Here is a 26397-nt window from a genome sequence, read left to right on the forward strand (position 1 = left end):
CTGCCTTGGCTTCCCACATGAGGCCAGGGGCATGAACCCTGATACCCTTTCATTTTGTTTGATTTAATACGAGATCCTTGTGTTTGGCTGTTCAATACCATTGTAGCTTTCTGGAGTGCCCCTATTCATAAATTGCCCCTCTACACACTACTAGTCACATCTGTAGGCAGTTGGTAGGTGCCACAGTCTTGTCCTGGTTTCAGATGTGACCTGAGACCTGCCTGCCTCCCTGGGTTGGGGAAGAGGTGGAGAGCATGGGTCTTGGGTTGCGCTCACTCTGCCCACCTGCTCCCCCAGCCTCTTCCCCACTATGCCTCGGCACAACTTGCACAAGATTGCCCCACTGGTGAAGTCTCTCTGCGCCAAGCATGGCATTGAATACCAGGAGAAGCCGCTGCTGAGGGCCCTGCTCGACATTGTGAGGTGAGGGGTGAGCTTGACAAGGGCTGGAGCTCTGGGATACTGTGAGGTGCCAGAGATGAGGTGGGGCTGAGGAGGTGAGAGTCACATGGCTGGGCTTACTCACAGTAGGGCCTCTAGCTCATAGTAGGACTCACTTAACTCTAGTCCACCCAGGGCTAGAAGAGGACCTCCCCTCTCTACTTTCCCAGGGGTTTCCCTGGGGTGCATTAGTCAGTAGCCCACAGCTTCTGTGGTATCCTGTGGTAAGTGGCAAGCCCTAGTCAGTAGCTGAGAGGAAGCACCTGCCACCCCAACATGACTTCCTACGTCTCACTGCCTGGAAGCCAAGGTTCCTTTCCATCCTGTTTCCTCAGCCCTGGCCCTCTCTCTGTCTCTCTATTTGCAGTTCGCTGAAGAAGTCTGGGGAGCTGTGGCTGGATGCCTACCTCCATAAATGATGCGGCAGTCCTCGTGGCACCCTCGGGAAGGGGCACAGTTGGGTGACAGCCAGAGGGAGGGGAGGGCTTTTGTTCTGAAGGGTTCTCATGAGACTGAAGTGTCTGCTGGCTCACATTTCCCGTGCTTGGTCTTTCATCCTTTCTTGTTCTTCTCTTCCCTCACCCTGACCTACTCTATCCTCGTGGAGTTCCCCCTTTGTCAGCTCCAGCCCCATCCCCTCTGCCTCCCAGGCCCTTCTCCCAAAGAGCCAGAGAGGTGGCTGTGCCAGGTGGCTACATGTCTGCCTCTACCATCTTCACCTAAAGATTCCTGGTAAAAGGTTCTGCTCCTTGCAGCCTAGTCCCCACCCCCTACTGTCCCACAGACACTCTGGAGTTCTGTGGAGCAGGGGTCCAGGACTTGGCTCTACACTCCCTGCCAGCATTATGGTGTAGTCATTTGGGTGAAGACATACTTTGTTCTGAGTGTCCTTCCCATGGCTGGGATTGGTGCTTGAGGCCCAAGGAAAAGTTCTTCCATGCTTGCCATCACAGCTCCCGACTCTAGCGTTTGTACAGGTTCCATTTTACCATCTACCCAACTCCAGAAACCAAAGGGAGTGTTCCTTGTGTGGGCTCAGGAGAGGTAGTAGCCAGGTTAAAGGAGGGACTGACCAGCCTGGAGCCTTAATCTCTCCCACTACAACCAGGTGCTTCTTAGTTGAAAGGCCTAAGATTCTAGAGGGATCAGATCTTTCTCCAAATCCTCTGGCCAGTTCCTGATGGTTTAGAGTATCCAGACCTTGCAGGAGAGCCCGAGCAGCTCTCCCCAGAACAGAGTCTGGCCAGTGCCTGGCTTCTCATTGGCTCATCCCTGTCTTTATAGATGTTTGTTTTAGCTGTTACGTTAACATTTCCTACAGAATGCTTGTGGATAGGAGAGTAACAGAGGGCTGGCTGGGTCTTAGGACAATCCATCTTTACCAGATGTCCCTTGCCAAGCTCCCAAGTCCCTTCAGGTAGAGGTAGGCATCACCGTCAAGGCCACAGTGTAAGCTGTAGCTTGAGGCTGCTACTCTCGGGAGGGCAGGCAAAACAGGGTGGGTGGGGTGTCTCAGGAAGGGCCGTTGAGGGTACCCAGTGAGGTTCAGACAGGAGTGTAGAGGGAAGAGAAGGCTGAGGGCATGAGGGAAGTGTGAGGGCAGGCGGGAGGGGGGACGTCGCCTGTATCAGGAGGGATCCATGCTTTGTCATTCTGAGACCTAACTGGACTAACCAATATGTAAACTGGAGGAAGAGGTTGGGCCTGCACTGGGTAAGCCCTCTAGGACTCCATGAGCCAAGAGAGACCAGCTGGTGTTGCTCCACAGGGGCAGAGAACCTGTAAGGAGCTGGCAGTGATTTGCATCTCCTTGTTCCCCACCTCTACTTTTTTGGGAAATAAAAAAAAAAAGTAATTTTATTCTCACTTGCCTGTAGTTCAGCAAGATCAATGGATGGCTAACCTTCCCCCATGCTAATGTCACAGGTGTGGTAATACAGAGTCTGGGAGGAAAGGAGGTGCTGCCCCACAAGAGAAATGCCTGACTGTTAAGGCAAGTGGTGAACAGAACCTTGGTCTTCTCTCTCAGGGAGACAGTGAAGGTTCTGGAGACTGAGGCTTTTATTTTGTATTGCTGTGCCCATGTGGAGGCTTGGTGAGTTTCTACAGCCCAGGGAAGGTGTGTATCATTCCAGCCCTGGCTACAGTTCATGCACAGAGGGCTCTGGTCTGACCTCCAGCCTGGGAAGCCTGAATAATCTGCACCTGAGGTACCTGCCCAGTTCACCTTGCAACTGGACCCATGCTGCTGCTCTCTTGAGCATCCATCTCTGAGAAGGCTCAGAGGGCCATGTCACTCAAGAGATGTCAGGGAAGAGCCATCAGGCATGGGGTGGCCAATACTCCCGAGGTTTTTGTTGGCCTTGTAGCAAAGCTGGGGAGAGCTCCAGCAGAGATCTCATCTCCATAGGTGACCAGAACCTAACCATATAAGTACAGAGGAACAGTAGGCATTCTGTGGGGGTGATTCCCAGTGACTACGCTGTAACTAGTACAGGGTTAGGAATGGCAGACATTGTCACGGATCCTCTGAGTGGCCCTGGATGTGTCCTACTCCACCTCATCTGCCACAGTTGCCACCTTGAACTGTGGAATGGAATGCCTCCAAAGCTGACTTCTGTCTGGCTCCATGAGCCTTGGCCTCACCTGACTGATAAGCCCACGGGAGACTTTGGTGGTAGCAGACTTTGTTGAACACATCTTCAGTGCTTACCTATGTTTGTCTTCCACTTGCTGTTTGGGCTGGACCTGGCCCTCCCAATACCCAGAATGTCTCAGGCCAAACCCTGCCAACTATGAATGTGGGCTCTATGGCATCTGACAGCCAGAGATCTGGGAAGTAGGAGGGTGATTGAAGGGGACACAGCAGGGCTAGGTCTCAGCTGTGAAGGTAAATCTAGGCTCACATCCATGAGCTTTTATTTTCTCATACACACTCCTAGCTCCTGCCTTGGGCACTACCTAAGGTCCAGAGCAGAGGACATCCATTTCTGCTATCTACATTAAGAGCTCCTTTCTTGTTACAGTGCTCAGCTAAGGCTCTTGACCAATATCCCCAAAGTTGTGGGGAGGGTTCTGTCCCCTAACAAAGTCATGGACCTCTCTAATATTCAAAGACCAGCCTAATGAAACCCTAACATCTCACAGGCCAAGAAGCTGACAGCGGAGAGGGGAAGATACTTACCCTGAAGCAGCATAGTGATAGCAGATGAATCAGAGCATGTATAGGGAATTCCTGCTTTTACCCCAGTTGGCTTGGCCATCTCTTCCCCCTTTCCCCCATCATGCCAAATGTCATACTGTACATGAGGGCCCGTGGGTAGAGGCTGGCAGTGGGGCAGTTAGTCCAGGTGGAGGAGATGATAAGGAATGGGATGCTACTGAAAAAAAAAAACTCTACCCTCTTTGAGGTAGTATGAACATAACGCCAGACACCAGACTCAGAGGCATCTCAGGGGCTGTTAGAGCAGCCTGGACATCTGTGCTTGTCTATCTGTGTGTTTAACTGGAAGCCCAGAGGTTATCGGCAGCTTGACTAGTTCCTCATATGTCCAGCTGAACCCAAGGTATCCCTCAGGGCCACTGGGAGGGAAGGGAAGGCCTCAGGCAGGAAGGTATGCAACAGAGAGTTCAGCCACTTGGGTTACCATGCCTTGGGCCTATAGTGGCTCAGCTGGCTTGGCTATGCTGACTTGGAAAGGACTTACTGAGGACAGCTGCTGTGACACAGACCAGACAGCAGTGGGTCTCAGCAGGTCAGCTGGGGACCTGTGAATGGGCTGGAGGAAAAGACATGCTGTAGGTTCTAGACGCCGGTGTTCTTTTGATTGACAGAACTGCATATTTCTAGCTAGACTAGTTTCACAGAAAAACAAAACATAAAACCACCTAGTGTCTTAGGACATCACAATGTCCCCCACTGTTTTCAGCCAGCATCAAACCTTTTTTTTTTTTTTTTTTTTTTGGGACTTGGAAGGCACTTGGGGTTTTCTTCAAACCATTTGGTTCAAGACCTAATAATGCCTAAAAGAACTAGTAACAGGAAACAGAGCTTGGAAAGTATTGATGTCTTTAAGGACACAGTATGTTTACACATTGTCCTTTCGCAAGACTGTTATCACCCCACTACCAGCCGCACCCACAAAGGCTGGTTTATGTGAGCTGCCCACTGGAGTCTCTGGACTCAAGACTGTTGTATAAAGTAGAAAGGGAGACAGTGGGGTCTTTCAAAGGTACTACCAAGGCCTTTTCTCGTCTCCTTGATAAGTGTGGTCTATGATTTCTACAGGAAGAAGGACTTGGCTGAGTGGAGGTAACCCACTGCCAGGGGCTATAGCATACATGACAGAGGGGAAGATGGGAGACAAAGATGGCCTATCAGTAATGGGATCTGGGTAAAAGGAAGAGACCTAAAGGCAGGGAGGGGTCTCTGCAGGGTATTTTATTGAATAACTCTGGATTTGGAGGGAGAAAGCACACTCCCTGTGGCCACCACTAGGGGCAGCATGAAACAGTCCACACTGTTCATGTGGATACCCGTGGGTGGTGCTGCAGGCTGGGTGATTCCTCTGAGCAGGACATGTCCCTAAGCGTGTCAGAGACACCAACAAAAAGCTGACTTTGCCAGAGTGGAGACCAAGTGCTGCCAGACAGTTATGTCAAGGGCATGCCCTACCCTCCTTACCCCCCACCATTGGCCATACTTATGTGGTACTAGGATCATCAAAATTTGGATGCAGTGCCAACAGAAGTACAAAAAGACAGTATGATATACTCTGGGTATAAGAAATTTGCTTTTGAGGCAGGAAGTAGGTGTGTGTGTGTGTGTGTGTGTGTGTGTGTGTGTGTGTGTGTGTGTCAGGGTTTGAACTCAGGGCCTACACATGCTAGAAGTCTTCCTACTGTGTTACATCCCCAGACCCTTAAAATATTTATTATTATCATCTCAAGACAAGATTTTATTAAGTTGCCTTGGCTGCCTTTGAACTTGTGATCCTCCTGTTTCCGTTTAAGTACCTAGGATTACAAGTTATGCTTACAGGGCTTAGAAGTATCTTTCAAGGGATCTTCAGTCCTTACCTGAGGAAGAAAATAAAGTCCAGAGAAAGCAAAGGGCTAGTCTCAGGGAACAAATAGCCCAGAGGCATGGGATCATATGCATAAAGCTTTTAAATTCACTGCTGAGCCCAGCCTTTTGCTGAGAGCCTTCCTAAGGCATCCTTTTTATTTCTCATCACTTTGGAGGTGATACTTTGGCTTTGAGAGCTTGAATTCCTTCCTTGAGTCAAGCAGCCTTAAGTCTTAGCAGATATATGACTTACCCCCATCCACCTAATCCCAGGGAAAGAGAGGCAGAAGCTAAATGGAGCAGAACGAGGTAGGTGCCCAGCAGATGTGACCTCTGTTTCCCTAGCTTTATCCAGGAGGCTCCTACTGGTACTCCCCTAGGCAAGGAGGTCACAGGGAGTGGAGAGAGGGTGGGGTAGTCCACACAGCTGGTGGTGAGGCCTCAGCTCCTACAGGAGATCCCCAGTCTGGCATTTCTACTGGGTTTGCAACAGCCTAAAGCTTCTAAGACCTCTTTAAGGATCTGTAGCCCAGCTTGGAGCCATGAGGTGTCAGTGCTGGGACTGAAAGGGTCCACTGTCCCCTCTCCTTTCTCACTAAACTTGGGTTTAGGTCAAGAGTGGAGTATTTGCCTAGTGTGCCTACAGCACTGAGTGTGATTTTTTTTTTTTTTTTTTTTAGCACTAGGGAAGGGATGTCCTCCCAGACTGGAGTGCTTATTTAGCTTTAGTAGAAGGGAACATCCTTAAATATTTGGGGAGAGAATCAAGATAAAGCACAATCTTCACCTTGAGCTGTTCAAAGGTTGATAGGTGCACTCAACTGTACCCATTATCCAGGTGAAGATCCTGAGGCCAAGTGGGAGGTTAGCCCCTGCTCAAGAAATAGTCCTTAGATTCCAAGGACTTAGGGACAGGATGGCCACGCTTGAGTCACTGCCTATTCAGCACTACAACTGTTGTGCAATGCCAAGTCTAGCAGAGCTCCCAGTACTGGGCCCTCCTGCATAGAGGGCTATAGGAAGCCAGTACAGACATACAGGCTTTCCCATTCCAGAACCTAGAGGCTCCTGCAGGTGTGATCCTTAACCTTAGGCCCCTGAGTACATAACTCACCCAGGTGTGCTGCTCAGTGTAGGAACAAGCCATGGGGTAGAGCCTCCATGTTGCCTCCATGACCCAGAGCACCCAGAGTGGAGGGGACCTCCTTACATTCCATCCCAACTTGACACTGATACCCCCTCCACCAAGTCTGAAGCCGATTTGGCTCCAAAATCCATGAAAATCCAACACTTGGCTCCATGTCTCTGGGTTGCTTTTTATATAAAAAAATAACAAGTTTTCCCTCCAGTTCTTGCTCTAGGAAAACATGCTATGCTCACTGTGTCATTTTAAGTATGTTCCCTCCACCCCTGGTCCTGTTGGACGTGTGCCATGGCCATAGGGTTCCTGAACAGAAAATGCTGAGGACTGAGGAAAGCCAGCAGGACCCGGCAGGCAGACAGGCTGCCCCAGCAGGGGGTGAGGATGGCTGTCAATCTTGCCCAGTGGCTTGGTGACTGCTGGAATCTGGACCCTTACCCCCTTCACCACCCACGAGGGTGCTGCCTTCATTGATGGAGGTATGCATCCAGCCAGATGTCGCCAGACTTCTTCAAGGACCTGAGAGGTGAGGATGGGGATCAGGGACTCAACTGGAAGGTATTAGTAGCCCCCTGTGTCCCATAAGGAGTGTTGAGTGAAGACATTCCTATGAGTTCCCATTCCCCCCAGGACAGGCAGCTGTGTGGGGCCAGGTACTCATTAACCAGAGTGGAATCTGGACTGCAACAAGGAGGTGAGTGGCAGGTGGCCAAGTCCAGTTGTGAGCCTCAGTGGGCCTGGCCTGGTTCACCTGCTTCTCCCTGTTGCCTCTCCCTGTTGGACTCTGCAACCCAAAAAACGTGGGACACAGAAGCTGCTCCATGAGGACACCAAAGACAAGTACAGAAACCAGGGAAAGAACAATATGTAGATGTCTGCAGGCTGAATATCCAAACTCTGCTCCCACTTCCAAGGCTCCTCCTGGGGCTGAGCCCTCTCACCCCCGCCTGGACAAGTACGAGCACTTTGGCTTTACCATCTCTGCTTTCGCCCTTGCTCAGACTGCATGTCTGCTTAGAGCATCTTTGCAACATTTGAAAGCCAGGTGGTCTCCCTTCCACTCCGTGGCCTACAAATCCGCACACTCCTGCCCCATGGCCTCTGCAGGGTCTCTATCTGGAATACGCTTCAGCCAGATCCCTCTACCCAGTGACCAGTTGTCGCCCTGCTTCTTGCCTCTGCTCACACATCAGCTTCACCATCCTTCACACCTGCCATGCCATAAACAATACTACACTCTGCCTGCCCTCTGCCTCCCCTCTCCTGCCTCCACCCTCGGTTTCCATTCTTGTTATGCTATTAAAATGGTTCTCACGTTTGTCATGTACTCACTGGTTAAACAACAAGTGTTTGTTTAACCACTAACACTCTCTCTCGTCCCACTCACTGTGTGCATATATGTGTTTATCTTTCACTACACCTTAAGCTCACTAGCCAATAAGTCCCAGGGATCCCTGTTTCTGCTTCCCAGTGCTGGGATTACAGGCGCATGCCATCATTCCTGGATTTTTACATGGGTGCTGGGTATCTGAACTCAGGACCTCATCAATGACAAGGAAAGCACTTTACATACCTACATCTCCCCAGCCCTATAGCTGCTTGCTTTCTGTTTCCTCAACTAGAACATAGGCTCCAGCTCCCAGGACACAGGAACCTCTCCGACTGTCTGACTCACTCCCATATTTGTAGGGCTTCATAAGTCCTCCATGTTGCAGGGGAAAGGAGAGCACTGGCTAATCGGGAAAGCTCTAGAAAGTCAGTTCTTAGAAAGGGCCTCCTTTGAGGACTGTTGCGCAGAATATGCTGACCTAGTCAGAAGTGAGCATGGAGCCTTGGAAGAGACTAGAACATGCAACCTGAGGGGCCCAGGTGCAGCCTTACCCGATGATATCCACCAGGGCGGTGAGGAAGGGCTTCACCTCGTAGTGTAGGCCATGCTTGGCGCAGAATGCCTTGACTAGGGGGGCCACCCTCCGGTAGTTGTGCCTTGGCATCGTGGGAAAGAGGCTAGAAGGGCAGGCCAGATCTGAGTAGGGAACTACTAGAGGGAGCCCACCCATGCCTCCCCTCACCCAGGCCACATCTTCCAGGGACCCAACAGAGGGGAGTCCTGGGCCCTGGCTTTGGCCTCACCCTGAACCCAGAAAGCCCTCGAGGCCACACTCACTGGTGCTCAATCTGGAAGTTGAGGTGTCCACTGAACCAGTCAATGAAGAGTGAAGGTTCCACATTGCAGGTGGCTGCCAGCTGTCAAGGTCAGGAGAGGTCCGAGTGAGAGAGGCTGGCTTAGAACATTGACCCCACCACCTGGCAGCCTCAGGAAGGCCTGATCCCTCCCAGTCTAGGACTCCCCAGCTGGCACATCCTCCCACCAGGCTCTCCAGTACCTACCTGAGAGCTGGCCCAGTCCCGATGCTTTTCATGGCCAATCTCCTTGGGGATGTGGTTCATCTGTGTGATCCACACGAACCAGTGGCTCTCCAGCACCCTGTGAGGAAGGCTTCAGTACTGCTCCAATCGAGTTCTGAGTGGAAGCTGGCATGCAGATGAACCCAGACCTAGGCCCATCTATACCATGGGAGTATCTAGTTTCTCCCACCTTGACATTTAAAGAAATCTCATAGAGCAGTGTCCTTAGTGAGGCTATGCCCAGGCCAACCTTTCTCAAGAGGGTCACCCATAGAGCCATGACCAAGCCAAGCTTCTTCCCTCAGACCTGCCAGCCCCAGGGTCTGGCCACTCTGCTAGTGCTTGACTATGTACATCAGCCACTTGAAGAGGTGATACTGCCACCCATCCTGCAGAGGGACAACAGGCTGAACAAGGAGGGCTGCAGTCAAGGTTCCCTGCCACCTGTGTGAGACCTCCCCACTCCCTGTCACTCTGAATCTGGCCATACCTGACAGCAACAAAGAGGAGCAGTGTCCCAGTGGCACCATAGAAGGGAGAGTAGGACAAGAAGAAGCGGGAGTAGAAACTGGCAGCCCACAGCAAGTCCTGTGAGAACAGAGGCATTGTTGAGTAGCCTCCATGGGTTGGGGAACCTGGGAGGCAGGAAGAAGGGCTGGGCTCATTCAATTCTCATTTGCTTCAGGGCTCTTCCCCTCAGTGGGCTTCTGCTACTATAGCTGAGTAAAAGAACAGGGGTCCCCACCTTATCACCAGGTAGGACTGACCATGTCAGTGACCTTGAAGGGTACATTAGGGCAGCCTGTGCTTGGGACACAGATACCTGGGAGTCAATCCAGTGATTCTACCCAGGAAGGGGGGCTCTTCCACAGCACATACAGATCACATCAGTGCACACACATATACCCATGCACACTCAGGGATGGATAGCACTGTCCCCTGGAGCCCTCTCCCAGAAAGCTACATGCCTGGGGCCCTGAGCAGAACCCACTTACCGTCCATTGCATGCACACCAGCATATATGCCAGATTTTCAACTTCAAAGTTCACCAAGGTGAGCAGCGGTGGGCCAACTGCAAGAAGGGAGCATAAGGGCATGCAGGAACAGGGATGGGCTACCCAAGTGGTGTGGGTGGAGAAGAGGAGGAACACCCATAAGATGTAAGTGCTGACCTCACACTGAGCTGAGCTCACAGCTCCCACAAGGCTCTATTCATTTAGTCCCTTGCTGGCTGGCTCTTGGCCCCGTCTCCCACCTCCCTTGTTCCTTGTGTAGGTAAGGAGCCAGCCTTACACATTCCTGCCCTTGAGCCTACCCTGTCCCTGTTTGCAGAGGCAATTACAAAATACTCTAGGACTCTGGACAGCCCTGACTTGAGGGCAGAGGGACTCTAAGGAGGGTGGGAAAGAGGACAGCCAGAGTAGAAGGTGGCTAGGAACCTTCAGGTAGGCAGCATAGACTAAGAGGCTTAGCCCTGCCACATTCCCACCCCAGAGGGCCAGTAGGTACTCACTCAGGAAGAAGTATAGATGCTGGTGGTTGTAGGGCAGGTATCTGCGTTTCTTCTTGCCATACTGTGGAGACAGGCGTCGGCTGGGGAGAACAGCTCTCCAGGGCAAGATCAGGGGGCTGGCTGAGGCCAAGGTCAAAGGCAACTCTAGATTCTAGCCACTGAGCCACTCATCCCCAGGTGGCTAGGAGATGGGGGAAGGTCTGGAGCTAGAGCTAGACGCAGGGTAAGCTGGGGAGCAAGCGCGAGGCCTCAGTCCCTGCCAAGTCCCCTTAGCTACAGGCCTCTCTTGAGAGCAGTGATGTGCCATCCCACCTACCTCCACAGATGACTCCCCCAGGAGGAAGACAGGTGCGACAGTCACATCTGGGTCCTTGTGGAAGATATTGGGTTTGGCGTGGTGCTGGAAGTGGCGGAAATTCCACCAGTGGGCGGAAAAGCCCTGTGGGGAGAAGGGATCTCAGGTACCCACATACTTGAACAGACCCAGTACAGATGACCCCCACACCCAGCTCCACACTCACTTTCAGCTGCCCCATCACGAACTGCTGGGCCACATGGTTCCACCTGGACTTAGCAAAGATGGAAGCATGACCTAGATCATGTTGCAGACACCAGCACTGGGCCTGGGGAGAGGGGATAGGTCAAGAGTGGAGGTGGAAGCCAGCCACTTCTGGCACCAGAGGTCAACCCGCTGCTAGTGCTTCACCTACTACTGATGCTCTTCTGAAACCAGCTGCCTCTTTAACTGAACCAATGCAATTGAGTTTGGCAGTGTGCCTACACACAAATGTCAGTGCTCAGAAACATCATACCTCTGAATAATGACTTCAGAAGCAAACTTTCTATTCTCATAGTGTCCTGTCTCCTGCTTCCCTGGATCCCCCAAGACAAATAACAGAACCTAGAATTCTTTACCCTACCTGAAGCAGGCCATAGACACAAGGGCTCTTCTTCTCCAAGGCCTAAAATCACCACTCTAATTTTCCCTTTGCTTTGGCGCTGACCATGAAGAAGGGCTATCTCATCTGATAAGAGCTTATCAGAAGCTTTTCAAAAAGCATTCCATCTCACACTTGTGAAGGAAGAAGGCCTCAGAAAGAGGTCAAGAAGACTCTGAGCAGACAGGCTTTGCCAGGATTCTGAGCCAGTCTGTTTCCATTTGCTCAGACCCTTTCATTCTATTTCCATCACACAGACCTTTCATGTCTGCTCCCATTTCTACAAGCTGTTTCTGCTTCATAGAACATACATGTTAAAAATAATAATAATAGATGGCTCACTCTGGTCTTTTGTTCTTTAATCTGAATGCTTCTGTGTCACATAAGACTATGATCAGATGAATTTTCTAAGTTTTTCTCTTGCTAATCTGTCTTTTGTCACAGGAGTGTTAACCATGACCTTCATGATAGGCAGCAAAGGACCATTCTTTTCTTCAGCTACACAAGACTTGTCACACATAGGGCTGAGGTATTCTGGGTCTGGTGGATCTTAAGGGCCTCCAACATTTCACTTTCCCATCCATCCATCCATCCATCCATCCATCCATCCATCCATCCATCCACTTCTTTCATTCATAAGGAAACTGTCCTGAGTTTCCACATGTTCTAGACTCCACATCTGCTGCATAGTCTTAGAGTTACCTGAGAGATGGCCAGGATGAGAGCAGCAAGGATACTGGACACCCAGCCAGGGCCCAAGAGGTAGATGATAAGCCAGGCCAACAACTCCATAGCCAGGATGTGGCCCAGCAGGAGTGCAAAGAAAGTGGTATCAGCTTCAAACAGCTTCATGTCCTCAGCTGCCTGGCGCAAGGCTCGGAAGTCCTCAATCAGCTGGGCCTATGGCAGGGAAGCAGTCCAGCAGATGAAGAAGCAGGGACTGCCACAGTCCCCAAAAACTTACCATTGCATTCTTAAGCCATCCCACTTCCCACTGCTGGGTGACAGATGGAGAAACAATAACACCAGACAGGATATGGCCTGGGGAACTAGCTTGTGGCTAAGTCTCTCCTTGGCCCCAAAGATGTGGGGTGGGTGATAATCAGAGAAAATCAGAGCCAATAAAGGAAACCTTTAAGACTAAAAAATATCCTCATTATAGAATTGGAGGTAGGAGGGAGTTTCCACTGCATCTGGAACAGAAAGAAAGCTCACTGGAGATCCATAGCAAGTTCCTAGCTAAGTCAGATTTAGAATCCTTACTTCTACAGAACATTGCTATGAATTCACCTTTGACTGTGGCCCCAAAGGGGGATACAGACCCAGCCCCACCTTGCATCTCCCAATATTAATACAGAACAAGCTGCTACTGGCAACAGGCAATGTCCCCAAGCCCTCCAGCTGTTCCCTCACATTCTGAGCTCCATCCTGGCTGGGTTCCTCTGGAGCTAGCTCTCCAATCAACAGGGGTTTCAGGAACCTTCGCACAAAACGGAGATCCTGGTGGAAGGCGTGGAAGGCATCCTGAAGGAGAACAGACAGTCAGTGAACAGCTTATGTAGTATCCAGGAAGAACCAACAGGAAACAGGGTGAGGACGCCATTGAGGGCTGCAAAGGCAGCACAGTGGAGAAGAGAGCATTGGTTGCTCTTGCAGAGGCCCTAAGTTAGATTCCCAGCATCCATATGCTGGTTCCTAACCACTAGTAACTCCTGTTTCAGGGATCCAATGCCCTCTTCTCACCTCTGTGGGCACTAAGCATGCATGTGTTACATGCAGGCAAAACACTCACACACAAAAGTTGAATAAATCCAAATTTTAAAACTAAAAAAGAAAAAGGGGGGCTGTCTATAGACAGACAGAACAGACAGACAGAAAATCAACTGGGCAGTCATAGACATAAGACCAGGAGAGAAAGCCTTACCTATGAGCCCTCTCTAGTCCTCCTAGGCCCAAGTACCCTGTTTAACACCCCTCATTTGCCATGCCCTGTCTGCTTCATCAAGTACTGGTTTCTCCTCTCAATATGCCTGAAAGAACTCCAGAAAGACTGAGTCCATCCATGAATAGGCTTAGCCCTTCTAAAAAGCTTTCTGTGTGCCATAGCCTTTTTTACAGCATATAAAACAAGATTTGGCTCACAGACGTTGACTTTATTCAATTCTCACCAGTACAACAGTGAGTAAAATGTGTGTGTGAGGACTTGTCATTGGAGACCTCAGGGCCACGTGGGGTGGGTCAGTGGTGGGCCATACACATTGAGTTCTTGGGTTTACACAAGGAAGGTGTTTAAGCAGTCACACTTACTTGATTAGTCATTTATCTTTGGAGACAGGGTATCATATAGCCCAGGATGGCCTCCAAGTCACTAAATAGCTCAAGAGAGAATGACTTTGAATCCTCTGGTCTCAATCTCCCTAGTGCTGGAACTACAGGCATGCACCACCACGCCCACCCGGTTCACATGAGTGCTCAACTGAACACAGGACCTCCATGCATGATAGCTAAGCACTCTACCAACTGAGGTACATTCTCAGGAGATAGCATCATTTTCTTTAAGTATAGAAAAGCCTGACACTCCTGTGCCTTTTGATAATAATTGGTCAGAGGTAAGGAGAAATACAGGAAAAGGCACAAAAGGGTGAGAAGGTGGCCAGGCCCTTCGTCCTTCCTGTTTCAAGCTTGTTCTTGCGCCTTACTTACACCATTCATTGTTTGTGTATGATATCACATCTAGCCCATTTATTGGTCACAGCTGCTCTTCTGACTTTTACTGTTGCGACTTCAAAAGCAGAGAGGGTGACTGGATGGCATTGTCCCCATAGCCCCGGGAAAGGACATTTAGGGCCCTTCCAAGGTGCTAAAGTCTGACAAGGTGCAGAAGTCTGACAAAGAACAGGTGCCTCCTATTGTCTTGCAGCAGCGTGTGTAGGTTGAAACAGAAATGATATTAATACAGTCACCCCACTGCAGTCACCAAGCTAATCACACTGATTATTGTACAGTGGAGACAGCTGCTGAGATGCCCCCGGCCCCAGGAACAGGGCTCTTATTAAATGTCTGTTAAAATAAAAGGCTAAAAAGATGGCTCAATGGGAAGAGCACTTGCTGGGAAAGCATGTGACCGGAGTTCAAATCCCTACCACCCAGATAGAAATCTGGGCATAGCTGTGTGAGTGTGTAACCCAGCCCTGGGGCAAGGAACTGGGGGAGAGCAGAGACTTGAGGATGGCTGGAGCTTGATGACTACCAGTGTGGCTCCAGATTCAATGAGACCTTGTCTCAGCAATGGGGTAGAGAGTAAAAGAAGAGACTCAACATCCTCCTCATACTCACACCACATGCATACAACACACACACACACACACAGAGTGAGAGCGAGAGAGAGCGAGAGAGAGAGAGAGAGAGAGAGAGAGAGAGAGAGAGAGAGAGAGAGAGAGAAATAAAAATAATTTAAAAATAAAATGAAGCTGAAAATGACTGTCACCCCCATAGCTATTGCCGGGACATTTCTGTAGAGTCCTTGGAGGAAGGACACTATTTAGAGGCTGTATCTAGTCTACTCTAGGGTCAGTGACCCAAGGCAGGGGCTGGGGTGCTAGGAGGGTGTGGCTTTGAAAATAACTCAGGCTGCCTGGTTCCCTGGGGCTCATCAAGCAATGAGAGTTATAAAAGCATAGCCCTCATTTCCTCTAGAGATGAAGGAGGGGCAGGGACACAGGAAAAGGGCAGAGAGACAGGAGAATAGGGTTTCACAGGAAGCTGCCTGGGCCCAGGCTCACTGGGGATTGGTCTTGGGGTTCTGCTGACCCCATTTCCATGTGACTTTGAGCCAGTTCATCCTTCTGCAGTGGCCTCTAGTCTTTGTTTCTAAGACAAGTCACACATAGCCAGGATGGCCTTGAAATAAATACATTGCTGAGGATGATGCTAAGCTTCTGACTCGTCCATCTCTGAGTGCTGGGATTACAGGCGTGCACCACCACTACTGGTTTGTACATTATTGGTGATTGAACCCAAGGAATCTGTGGGTTCTAGGCAGCATGCTACCAACTGAGCTACATCCTCAGGCTTTCATCATCATCATCATCATTTGCTGTAAAACACACCTCGGTTTACCACTCTTAGGTGTAAGGTCCTGGATGTTACAGGACCTTCCTGCTGATGTGTGGCCATCTATCTCCAGAACTGTCTCCTCTTCCCCCAGATAAAATGCTATACCCGTTAAACTCCTCCTTCTCCTTCCACATGGATCTAGCCTTATTCCAGGAACCTCACTTAAATGGAGTCAGACAGCATCTGTCCCTTAGTGATTAGCCTGTTTCACATAGCATAATACTCTCAAGGTCCTTCTTTGCTATATCAATGCCAGAATTCCCTAAAGCTATGGTGATTTGAAACTTCCCCATCTGGGCACACAGCCTGGGGCATGGAAAGACAGACAGACAGACAGACAGACAGACAGACATATTCTCTCTCTCTCTCTCTCTCTCTCTCTCTCTCTCTCTCTCTCTCCCCTCTGCCCTCTCTCCCTCCCTCCTTCCTCCCTCCCTCCCCACACCAACCTCTCACACACAGAGAGCCACCCACTTCGTCAACAAGAAAGATTCAGACTCTTAGAAATGTGCCTCTGGACCCATATGAAAGATACAGCCTCCTGTATAGGCGTGCACAGTAGGAAGGTGAGCAGAACCAGGCTCTCCAAGGGTGTCCCAGTCAGCTCAACCCAATAAAGTGATAGGACAGGTATGAGTACTTTGGGACCAGGTCTGAAATTTCCAGTGTGTAGATCAGGGTTCCTGCTTGTGGGAAGGGGACAAGAAGATGGCCCTAGGCCCTTGGACAGAAAGCTGGGGCCTTGGGACCTAGTGGGCACAGAGGCTGTGTTATCAGAAAGCACCCACAAGGTGGGTCCCTGGCTCAGAATACCAGCAATCGACTTCCTGGAATGCTAGCTTGGGTCGTATGGATTAGTCCAGTGGTTCTCAACCTTCCTAATGCTGTGACCCTTTCATTCAGTTCTTTATGTTGTGGTGAGACCCAACAATAAAATTATTTTCATTGCTATTTCATAACTATAATTTTGCTACTGTTATAAATCATAATGTAAATATCTATGTTTTCCTGGTGGTTTTATGTGACCCCTGTAAAAGGGTCATTTATCTCCCCCAAAGGGGTCATGACCCACAAGCTGAGAACCTCTGGACTAGTCTTTTCTAGGATCAAGGATCAAGAGTAAGGGAGAAGACTCAGAAAGGTTAAGGGGTATGTGTGTCAAACTTTGATCTCACCCAACACACACATTTTAGAAGAGTTGAAACGAATGAAATTGAAATCTTTCATTAAGTCTCAGATAAGAGTGAGTAGAAAGTACTGGGGTGAAAAGGCATGCCATATGGGCTAGAGAGATGGCTCAGTGGTTAAGAACAATGGCTTGTTTTGCAGAGGATCCAGGTTGAGTTTCCAGCACCTCCATGTGGTGGCTCACGAGCATCAGGAACTACAGTCCCAAAGAATTCAACACCTTCTGATTTCTGAACACATGTGCACGCATAAGTACCAGGTACACATGTGATGCATATATATACTTGCAGGCAAAACACCCATACAGATAATTTTTACTCTAAAAAAAATGAAACAAAACAAACAAAAAGGCATAGCAACCTTAAGTTTCCAGTGACCCCTGCAGGCTCTGTTTCCAGATATACCTGGCTTGGAGCAAGTTTTCAGGTGCAGATGATAGTAAGTAGACAAGAGCCAGCCCTCCCCACCTCCCAGAGAAGGGCTGTAAACTATTTTTCAGGTGAGCATCGGTGAGCCTGCTTGAGACACCTGTCCCAGTGGAAGAGTTTGCAGTGGCAAAGCTGAGATTTGAACTTGAATCTGCTCCCTCTGATGCCCACACACACTCAGAATATGGAAACCTCAAAATACAGACAAACAGAGCCCATGCCCTGACCCCAACTCCATGTAGCAGCTGACTGGGGTCTGGAGCTAGCCCTCCTGCAGAGATGGAACTGTGATTCCATTTAGGAGCCCCCAGACAGGCTTACTCCCCTCTTCCCTCCACATTTTCTTCTTAATAAGATGGAAGATGTTAACATATGTCTCACAGGCTGCTGGGAGAACTGATTTGATGGGTAAAGCACTTAGAAGGAGCCTAACGGCTAACCTGAGCCCCATTGACCAGCTCTCCTCTGTGCCCCAGGGCCCTGCTATGCACCTGCTGCTGGCAGCCATGGGCTGCAGGTATGAATGGAGAAGTGAAACTGTAATGTGTTTGGTCAAGACCTAGCTGAGTCTCAGGCTAATGAACAGGAAGGGTGGAGGCTGGGGGAGTCAACCTCCTTCTACTCCAGGCACGAGAGGGAAGGAAGTAAGTTCTGGTTTCTAGCCAAAGAATGGAGAATATTCCAGATCAGCCAGGAAGGTAGAGGAGCAGGGAGGGGTATCGGAGCTCTGATGATCTAGGCTACACTTGCTGCCCATCTACACCTTTACTAGAGGTGGGCATAGGGTCTCCAAAGACACCTCTAGGATATCTCTGCCTCTGTTGCTCTCCAAATGCAGGACAGACAGGAGGAGCTCATTGCCATCCTCTCCCCAGCACTGCTTTCAAAAGTCCCAGTGAGGAAACATTATCTGTAACCCTCTTTACAGATGGAAAAACTGAGGCAAACACAAGGAAGCAGGGACACAGCTCTGTAGCCAGGACCCATGGCTCTAGTCCGTGAAGCAAAACCCAACCCAAGGGAAGCTGTCCCAGACCCCTCAGCATCCCTGGTGTCCTGGTGAAGGGTGGGAATATGTTTGATCTGCCAGCCAGAACCGGTGGCCTCAGAGATGTTGCTGGCTCAGCAAAGATCTGAAAATGACCCGGCCCTCTGCCACATGGTCCTCTATTTACCACTGAACTCTGGCTTTACCACTGGAGCCTTGCTCTTTTATCAGAAACCCAAAGGTGGCCAGGGGAAGCCATCGCTCTCAGGAAAGGATGGGAGAAGCTGCCTGATACTCGAAGGTCACCATCATTCCTACCTCTGCACACTACATTCCTGCCAGTCACAGTCCCGACTCCTACCCACAGGGAGAGAGTGAGCAATTTGGCCTGCACAGGTAAAACAATGCGACCAGAGTCAGGTGCGGTTGCTTGCACATGTAACCTCAGTACTCAGGAGGGAGATGGCAATTGAACTCTGTGAGTTTGAGACCAGCTTGGTGTACATTATGAGTTTCAAAGCCAGAGCAGTGTATATACTGAGTTCTGGGCCAGCCAGAGACACATAATGAGATTCTGTCTCAGAACAAACCAAACAAAACAAATGCCCACTCAGGCTCCAGAAAATGACTACTCGCTGAAGTAGGACTTTCAAAGCAGCCAGTGTGGTTGCTAGGGACAGGGTGTGGGCATTGGTTCTGGGTGGTTGAGGCCATCCTGCCTTCCAAGCCTCAGAGCTTGGTCCATAATCCTGATCCCTCTCAGCTCCCATTCAGACACACCCTCCCTCCCAAGCCAGGGCTGAAGGCCTTGCTTTAGGGTGCTATGATATTGCTTATCTTCTGCTCCAAACTCTTTATCTATACAACACACAGGACCCAACCTCACAAGGCTGTTAGAAAAATTAAGTAAATTAAGACATCTAAAATTCTCAGAACAGAGCCTAATCCAAAGCTGTTGGCTGAAATTATTACAACATAGCCTCTGATGGTGGTGCTGGCCACCCCTACTTCTAGCTCAGGTCATTCCCAAGGGGACACAGAAGGTCGATACCAAGGGGCTCAAATCTGCTGGGTTTTGGATTCTTTTAAGGCTGAAAGTGCTTCAGCCTAATGGGCACCATGGACTACTGGGAAATTTCTCACTTTTTCCATAGCCACACCAGTTGAGAACAGGGCTTCCTTACTCGTGGTAACCAGCCACCCAGGTGCCCACAGTGAACCCAAAATGAAAGAACTCTTATCCCTGTCACACTGAGGGGGAAAGAGAGTTATGGTGGAAGGATAAGTCAGCTCCTTCTCCAAAAGTAATACAGAGATAACCCAAGCAGTTTTTGGTTTTGATAAAGGATCTCACATAGGCCAGGATTGCTTCAAGTCAATGTGTAACTGAGAATGATACCCAACTCCTCATGATCCTGCTTCCACCTCCCAAGTGCTTCACCATAATGCTGGGCTCAATGGGTTGTTTTGCTCCTTTTTAAAAAACTTTCACTCCTGGGGATTGAACCCAGAGCCTTAGTATGTTCTGCCAGCACTCTACTACTTAGCCATAATCTTAGCTTATGAGCTAATTCTAATGTCCCCTATTAGTATTCACATATCTCTGACCTTCTACCCTGGCCACATTCACATGTAACTGGAGGCGAGTTACACTGTTACTTGTTCTGAACTTTCTCCCCAAGGAGAGGGCAGGTCCCCATCTTGCTTGCCTTAACCTGCTTACCTTACCTTAAAGCCTTTGCCCTTCTAAAAGGTGATTATTTGTGTGTGCGTGTGTGTGTGTGTGTGTGTGTGTGTTTGGGGGAAATATGTCTATATGAATGACAGTGCACACAGAAGCCAGAGATGGTGGCTCTCCTGAAGCTTGAGTTACAAAGAGTTGTGATCCACCTAATGTGGGTGCTGGAAATGGAACTTGGGTCCTCTGTAAGAGCAGCATGAACTCAACCTCTGAGCCATCTCTCTAGCCCCAAGGAGCCTTTTATTTAACAAGGTCCTATGTGTTCAGGCTGGGCTCAAACTTACCTCATACTTAGGGTGACCTTGAGCTCCACATCCTCTGTGTCTCATAATTGTAGGGGTTACAAGTGGATATGGTAGCAAGTTTATGCAGCATTAGGGATGGAACTTAGGGCATCATGAACACTAGACAAGCAGTCTACCAACTAAGTTCTAACCCATCCTTTTGAGATCCTTTTAAACATGCATCAGACCCCTTTGGTTTCCCTGCTCTGCCCTCCCAGTATCTCCTCCTTCTTTAGAATAGAACCAAAGTCCTTCTAAGAACAAAAATATCCAGTGAGCTTGGTATGTCTGCCTTTTGATTCCCTCTCCTCATGACTGCTCTCTAGAGCAGCCATGCTGTGTTCCTTAGGTATGGGTGGTATGGTCCCACCTCTGAGCCTTTGCTCAAGCTGGTCCATCTGTTGGATACTCTTTCCCTGAAAATGTTTTGTTCCCAGCTGCATCTGCAGAGGCAGGGGGTGAGGAACACACAGGAGATACTCGTGGGTGGATTCAGGGTATCCCATTCCTGAAGAACCAATGTGGGCCAGAGTGTGACTGTGCTTTCAAATCCCACACCTGCCACTGTTTCAAGTTACATTGTTTCTTTGAATCTCTTTTCTCATCTGTAACGTGGGGTAGCAGTAGCAAACTGCTTTGTTGGTAGGTATCCTGAGGATTAAGAAACAGTATCAATAAGCATTGAATTTAGAATCTATCACATAGTAGGTAGTTGGTATGTGACTCTCACATATTTATGACCAGCAGGGGCTGGACCTCTCTGGCTGCCTCTTCTCATCTCAGGGTTGCCTATGACTCTTAGACAAACCTGGCCCAGGGCCCAGAGTACTTTCCCTAGGGCACCAGGCTCTGTATCCCAGGATGGCCACAAGCTGACTTCATGGCACAAGAACTCTGGGAATTTCCTGGCAGGAAGGCTTCTGTTGCCTGGACATGAGAACAGCTGATGGGTGACAGGGCTGATAAAAGCGGACAGCCACATCCTACCCCTAACCTGAGCTCCAGGATCTGGGTTGGGATACCTGGCATCTAGATTTGACCACATGGGGCACTGGATTGGTTCAACCCCTAGTATTTCTTGTGGTCCCATCACAGACAAAGCCTAGAGTCTTCTGAACCCAGACCCTTCCCAACCTTTAAGTTTGAGTACACCAGGTATTTTTGGCAACTCTACCCCAATGTCTGGGGCCTATAGCAATCTCTTCCTATTACAGGCAGGGTCAGAGATTGACAAGCTCGCCCAGAAAAGGCTTGGAAATGTTGTGACTATCCCACTGCACTCTCCAGTCTACACACATATACTCTAAAGAACAGTTACTGAACAGACAACTACAACACAGCAGCATAGTTGAGAAGGTGTGGTCTTGCCCTTGGCTGGCTTGCTGTACAGTCTAGCTCTCCCCACCTGAGCAATGAGGAAGCTAAAGTTCAGAGAAATTACCTTTGAGTGCCTTCAATGGCAGAGCCAGAACCCTGCTACAAGATGCAGAGAGAGGTTTACCTAACAGACCTTACTGGCTGTGAATCAAAATGGTGGCTATAGAAAACCCATTAGATGGAGGTCTCAGGGCACTGAGCAAAATATAAAGTTAGGAATCCCATGTAGTCGGGCCTCCTGTGCAGGCCTGGCCCTGAGCAAGACAAAGCAATCAGTGCTCTCTGCTGTCCTCCTCTCCTGCCCAGCATCCTGTCCACTACAGCATGATCCTCACAGGGTTGCCAGGTCTCAGTGGGAGGGGCTATGGTACCTCATGCCCATGATGCTCTGGTAGAAAGGAGGAACGTACACACACACACACACACACACACACACACACACACTATGGCCCACAGGTTGATGATTTTTCAGGAACCTTCTCATTCTTATCCCTTTCAGTTGCCTGGAGTGAATCCAGGAGGAGAGGGACAGTAACAGTCCTGAGACAGAATCTCCTTTGCTGCAACCAAGTTCTTCCACTAGAGAATCATTCCCACCACTCTTACAGATCTTCCAGGCACCCAGTGTGACTAACCTACAATTTTGGATAGTCGAGGGCAAAGCATCATGGCCTCAACCTTTGTCCATGGAGTGGGACTAAGGGAGGAAGGGTCTGGGAAATTGCTTCACCACTGGGCTCCAGCCAGATAGTCCTTCAGGCCAGTCACATCCCTCCTTGTCTAGACATGGACTGAGAATGGGAAGCCAGAGTCCCCAGGGACTAGTCCGTGCCTGGGGTGACTGTGCTTCCCATGGAGGCCCACCCAGCCTGGCAAAGTCTTCCCACGTGTAGCTGCCAGCCCAGCAGAGGTGAGTCACTGGCCCTCAGAACAGTCCACACAAGTGCTGGATAAGCCACAGACCTCCAGGCCCTGCCCAAGCTCTGCTGCCCAGCCCCCAGTCTCTGATGGCACATCCCTATTGCTAGGGACCTAGCCCTGCCCCTGGCTCTTGGAAGCACCAGATAATAGTCTGAGAGACTCAGAGCAGAGATGAGACCCTCAGTACAACGGGTACTTACCTAGGGAAGAATATGCCCCTCATGGCACACCCACCTCCGTGGGCCCATTCCTCCCTGAGACCTATTTATTGCACAACTGACTCAACAGCTGGTCCTCCGTGCAAGAAAGAGACCTCCTTACCCCAGGCTCTATCTCAACTCTGGAGCCAGAGAGTAGGGGTCAAAGGTCAGAAAGAGCAAAAAGGATGCTAAGGTCCGCAGGTGGAATGAGACTCCAAGCCTATGAACCACGTCTCCCTCTTCACGGCTAGCGCCAGGCTCCACCCCGCCCGCTGTGGGTTAGCTTACCGTGGCGTCCTCCGCGCCGTGGTGGCCGATGAGGCGGCTACCCCCTGGGTGCCGCTGTGCCCAGCGGCTGATGTCGTAGACGCGGCGCTCGATGACCAGCCACTTGTCGCCTGGTAGGTCATGCTGGCGGATCTGCTCCCAGCGGAAGATGGGCAGGGGCGCCCCCAGCGGTGCGGGCCCCTCCCGCGACCCAGGTCCCCCGCCGGGCTCCCCGACGCCGCCCATGACCGCTGTGCACAAGTCCTCTGGACCCCGGTACGTGGCCGAGGTCTAAGAGAGACACCGAGGGAGGCGAGGTCGCAATCGGGGGTCTTCCTCCTCCACCCGCCCTGCCGGCCCCGCCCTGCCGCTGCGGCCGCCGTACGAGCGTGCGCCTGCCCGGCTCTCCGCGCAGGGAACTTTTCCCTCCCTTATAACCGCGCTGACAGCACTCGCCTCGCCCGCCCCTCGTACCGGCCCCCGCTCTGGCCAGTCCCGCTCCCGCTCCAATCCAGGCGCGGCGCCTCCACATCTATTGGCTGCCCCGGGAGGGCGGTGTCGCGAAGGGGCTCGCCCCACCCGCGAGGGCCTGGGGCCACCACGCCCGGCCCTGCCCCCGGGGCACTGTCCCGCCCCCCAGTTTCTTGGACTCTGGGCTCAACCGAGAAAGCGGGGGTGGGGGGTGGGGGGGATGGGGACCCAGCGGCGCACGGGAGTCCTGCAGGCCGCTGCGCCCAGGCGCACACCCAGGGGCCCGACATGAGCCCAAGTCTGAGCCCTGAGAGGCTGAGAAATGTAGTTAGGAACGTCACAGGTCTTTAGCTATGCATCCCAGGTGGCTAGAAATGAGGACACTACCTCGGGTGACTTGTCAACAGCCTCCAAACAATGGACCTCACCCCCCAGCAAACCCTCAACATCCACATGAGGAAGCTATCTAAAGCAATCTACTGGTGCAGATGGCCTCTTCTCCTGGCTGCACACAGGATTGGGATGCCCAGGTTGGCCACTGCAGGAGGAGGAGCAGACGACACTGCTGCTTGGAGGTCTGCGGTTCATGAGATGAAAGAATGGTCCATCCAGACTCCAATAGTGGCTTGCTTGTTACCACCTCCCAGTTCTCCCCAATCATGGTGTCATATTTTTGACTTATTAAATCCAAATCCTCTTGAGTGTGTAACTATGTTCCCAATTGTATGATGTTACTTTGAAATAGACATCAGTTCCTTAAAAGTTAAAGCTTTCACAACTGGCAAACTTGAAGGTCCATCCGAACTTCCTAGAGGGCTAGTTAAAACAGACTCCCACACACCACCCTAGTGTGACTCAGGGCAGAAAGGTGAGGCAGACCTGCTCGTTGGGAGAAAATATTTTCAGAACCCTAAAGTGTATTTTTTTCCAATATGCTAACATTTCCTCTTGGTCTACCTAAGGATTTGTAGGTGACCTGACCTCTAAGGCACCCCCGTGGATACCAAAATCAACCTGTGCTTCTTGCCTACATAAAACAGTATATGCATGTAACCTTCATACATCCCCCCATACACTTTAAACCATCTCTGAATTCCTCATAAGTCTAATGTGATGTAAATACTCTATAGATAATTATTCACTGCATTGTCTAGGGAACAATAAGACTAAAAAGGCTGAAAGTGTTCAGTCCAGATGCAACTATTACAGGCCTAAATACACAGGACAAGGAAGAAAAGCAGAAGCAAGCAACACTCTAAAGAATGTTGGCAAGATACCTGGGACCTGTGAAATGAGGAGAGGTGACATCAGGGCCAGCCTACATACACACTGCTTCCTTCACATGGAGTGTCAGGATTGTGTCACACCCCAGTCTTACATTTTGGAAATTTCCAGAATTATTTTCTGAACATGTCCAATCTACTGCTGATTCGTCTTAGGCTGCGGAACTCATAGAGAAGGAGAATCCATGATATATGTGTCACAGGCAGATCAGAGCTCGAAGAAAGGAGCCTCTTGGCTCTCTCCAGTCTGAGGAACTCTTGCTTGGCCAGGACCAACAGGACCAAGACGTTGCCACAAACGTCTCTTTGGAGGCTCTTCAAAATCCTAGAACATGCTTTTTTTTCTGCACACCTGAGGATACAGGAGCCCTGACCAAAAGAGGCAGGTACTGCTGCCCCCACATGGTCACAGCGAGGACTGGGATAGAGAAAGCCTACTCTTCCTAGAGAATACACCTCTTGTATCCAAACTTGGATGCCCATAGGGTGTGGTCCTTGCTCCATTCTCAGCATCTCTCAGTATTAAGATGTGGCTGGCTCAAGAACCATTCAAGGGTTCTTTCCCTGGGGGCTTGGCCTGGACTCAGGTATGGGAGGCAGTTAGGGGTGGATTAAGTCCTCTGTGTCCTAGCCAGGAGAGACACCAAAGTGGAGGCTGGGCAGATTGGGGAGATAAATCAAGGACAAAGCCCTAACCATGCTGCCCTCTCTGGCCACTTCAGTCCAGCATGGAGTCTACAGGTGGCATGGGACTCTCCATCTGTATCTAGGTGTGTGTTTCCATAAAGCCTAAACTATGAGTGACCTCTCTCCACCTCCCACACAAACAGCTTCCCACGTAAGTTCTCTGAAGGTCTTGGGGTCATCCCTAGGCCACTTTGTCTCTCTGATCTCTGACCCTGGAGAACTTGCAACTTGCAGGGAGTCAGGGGTTAGGGGAGCTTGACGCTCCATTGTCCGTCTCCAAATCCCCAAATCCGGGCAGCTGAGGCCTCTCAGACCACTTGGAAAGGGAGAGGCATCACTCGACATTCCTGAGCTGCCATTGGATCATTGCCAGGGTGTTCGAGTGAGTGTAGGAGGGAGAGGAAAGCCAGCCAAATGAAGTGCTTTTTTGAGGGGGGGGCAAGCTTGAGGTTTGAAAGCCCCCTTGAATGCCTTGAATATAGCCCCTTACCTCTGCCCCAGCTGGATTCTTTACTGTTGTAAGCTTCCACCCAGGCCTCTGGTTGGATGCCTTGAAATCACCACCCCCTACAGAGCCACCAGCTACTGTCTTGGAGCCAAGAGATGTTTGTACAGTGCCAGGGAGGCTCAACAAGCTGGATAGGCAAGCAGGGGCTTTAAGGAAAAGCTCGGAAGCCACTAGGAAAGAGCAGTCCTGGAGCTTAGGCAGCAGAAGCACAAGAGGGAACTCAAGTCACAGAGCTCTAGGGTTTGGCTTGAGTCACAGATCTCATCGTGAGTTTGGTTATTAGGATACAACTCTTCTGAGAAAGGAGGGGCAGAGGCCATGGGCACCACAGGATTATGTAAAGGCTGTTTGAAACTATTTAGGGCAACAACAAGAAGCCTATCAGGAACTATGGTGAAACACAGCTCTTTAAACACCCTTAGTAAGAG

The 26397-nt window shown here is 50.4% G+C and overlaps 2 protein-coding genes across 3 annotated transcripts in view; one reads left to right on the forward strand and one right to left on the reverse strand.

The window, feature by feature from the left end:
- Fads2 (fatty acid desaturase 2) overlaps positions 1–2301 on the forward strand; it is a 40345-nt gene extending 38044 nt beyond the window's left edge. The window contains exons 11-12 of the mRNA XM_028777566.1: positions 298–423; positions 809–2301. Of these exons, the coding sequence (XP_028633399.1) occupies positions 298–423; positions 809–860 (178 nt within the window). The 3' untranslated portion in view covers positions 861–2301. The remainder of the gene's footprint in view (positions 1–297; positions 424–808) is intronic.
- Positions 2302–4867: 2566 nt separating this feature from the next.
- On the reverse strand, positions 4868–23453 carry Fads3 (fatty acid desaturase 3). Of its 2 annotated transcripts, XM_028777479.1 has the most exons (12): positions 23042–23453; positions 12924–13034; positions 12213–12410; positions 11094–11195; positions 10889–11011; positions 10573–10633; positions 10055–10131; positions 9550–9647; positions 9042–9138; positions 8818–8897; positions 8532–8657; positions 4868–7169 (listed from the first exon to the last, which is right to left on the reverse strand). In XM_028777479.1, the coding sequence occupies exons 1-12, from the start codon at positions 23264–23266 to the stop codon at positions 7118–7120; spliced, it is 1350 nt and encodes a 449-aa protein (XP_028633312.1). In that variant the 5' UTR covers positions 23267–23453; the 3' UTR covers positions 4868–7117. The 2 variants fall into 2 exon arrangements, 1 of the variants encoding a protein (XP_028633312.1); XR_003712669.1 differs by lacking the exons at positions 4868–7169; positions 8532–8657 and having other exon boundaries at positions 9042–9185; positions 23042–23387.
- Positions 23454–26397: the final 2944 nt, after the last annotated feature.

This window comes from Grammomys surdaster, unplaced genomic scaffold, assembly GCF_004785775.1.
Source record: "Grammomys surdaster isolate TR1022 unplaced genomic scaffold, NIH_TR_1.0 310, whole genome shotgun sequence".
NCBI lineage: Eukaryota > Metazoa > Chordata > Mammalia > Rodentia > Muridae > Grammomys > Grammomys surdaster.

What these genes read in the sequence shown, in the direction of transcription:
- Fads3 (XM_028777479.1), bottom strand. Translation starts at nt 23,266, where the DNA reads ATGGGCGGCGTCGGGGAGCCCGGCGGGGGACCTGGGTCGCGGGAGGGG. An exon ending in ACGGCGCGGAGGACGCCACG is followed by an intron (nt 13,035 to 23,041) that starts GTAAGCTAACCC and finishes GTTCTCCTTCAG; the next exon opens with GATGCCTTCCACGCCTTCCA. An exon ending in AACTTCCAGATTGAGCACCA is followed by an intron (nt 8,658 to 8,817) that starts GTGAGTGTGGCC and finishes CTGCCCTTCTAG; the next exon opens with CCTCTTTCCCACGATGCCAA.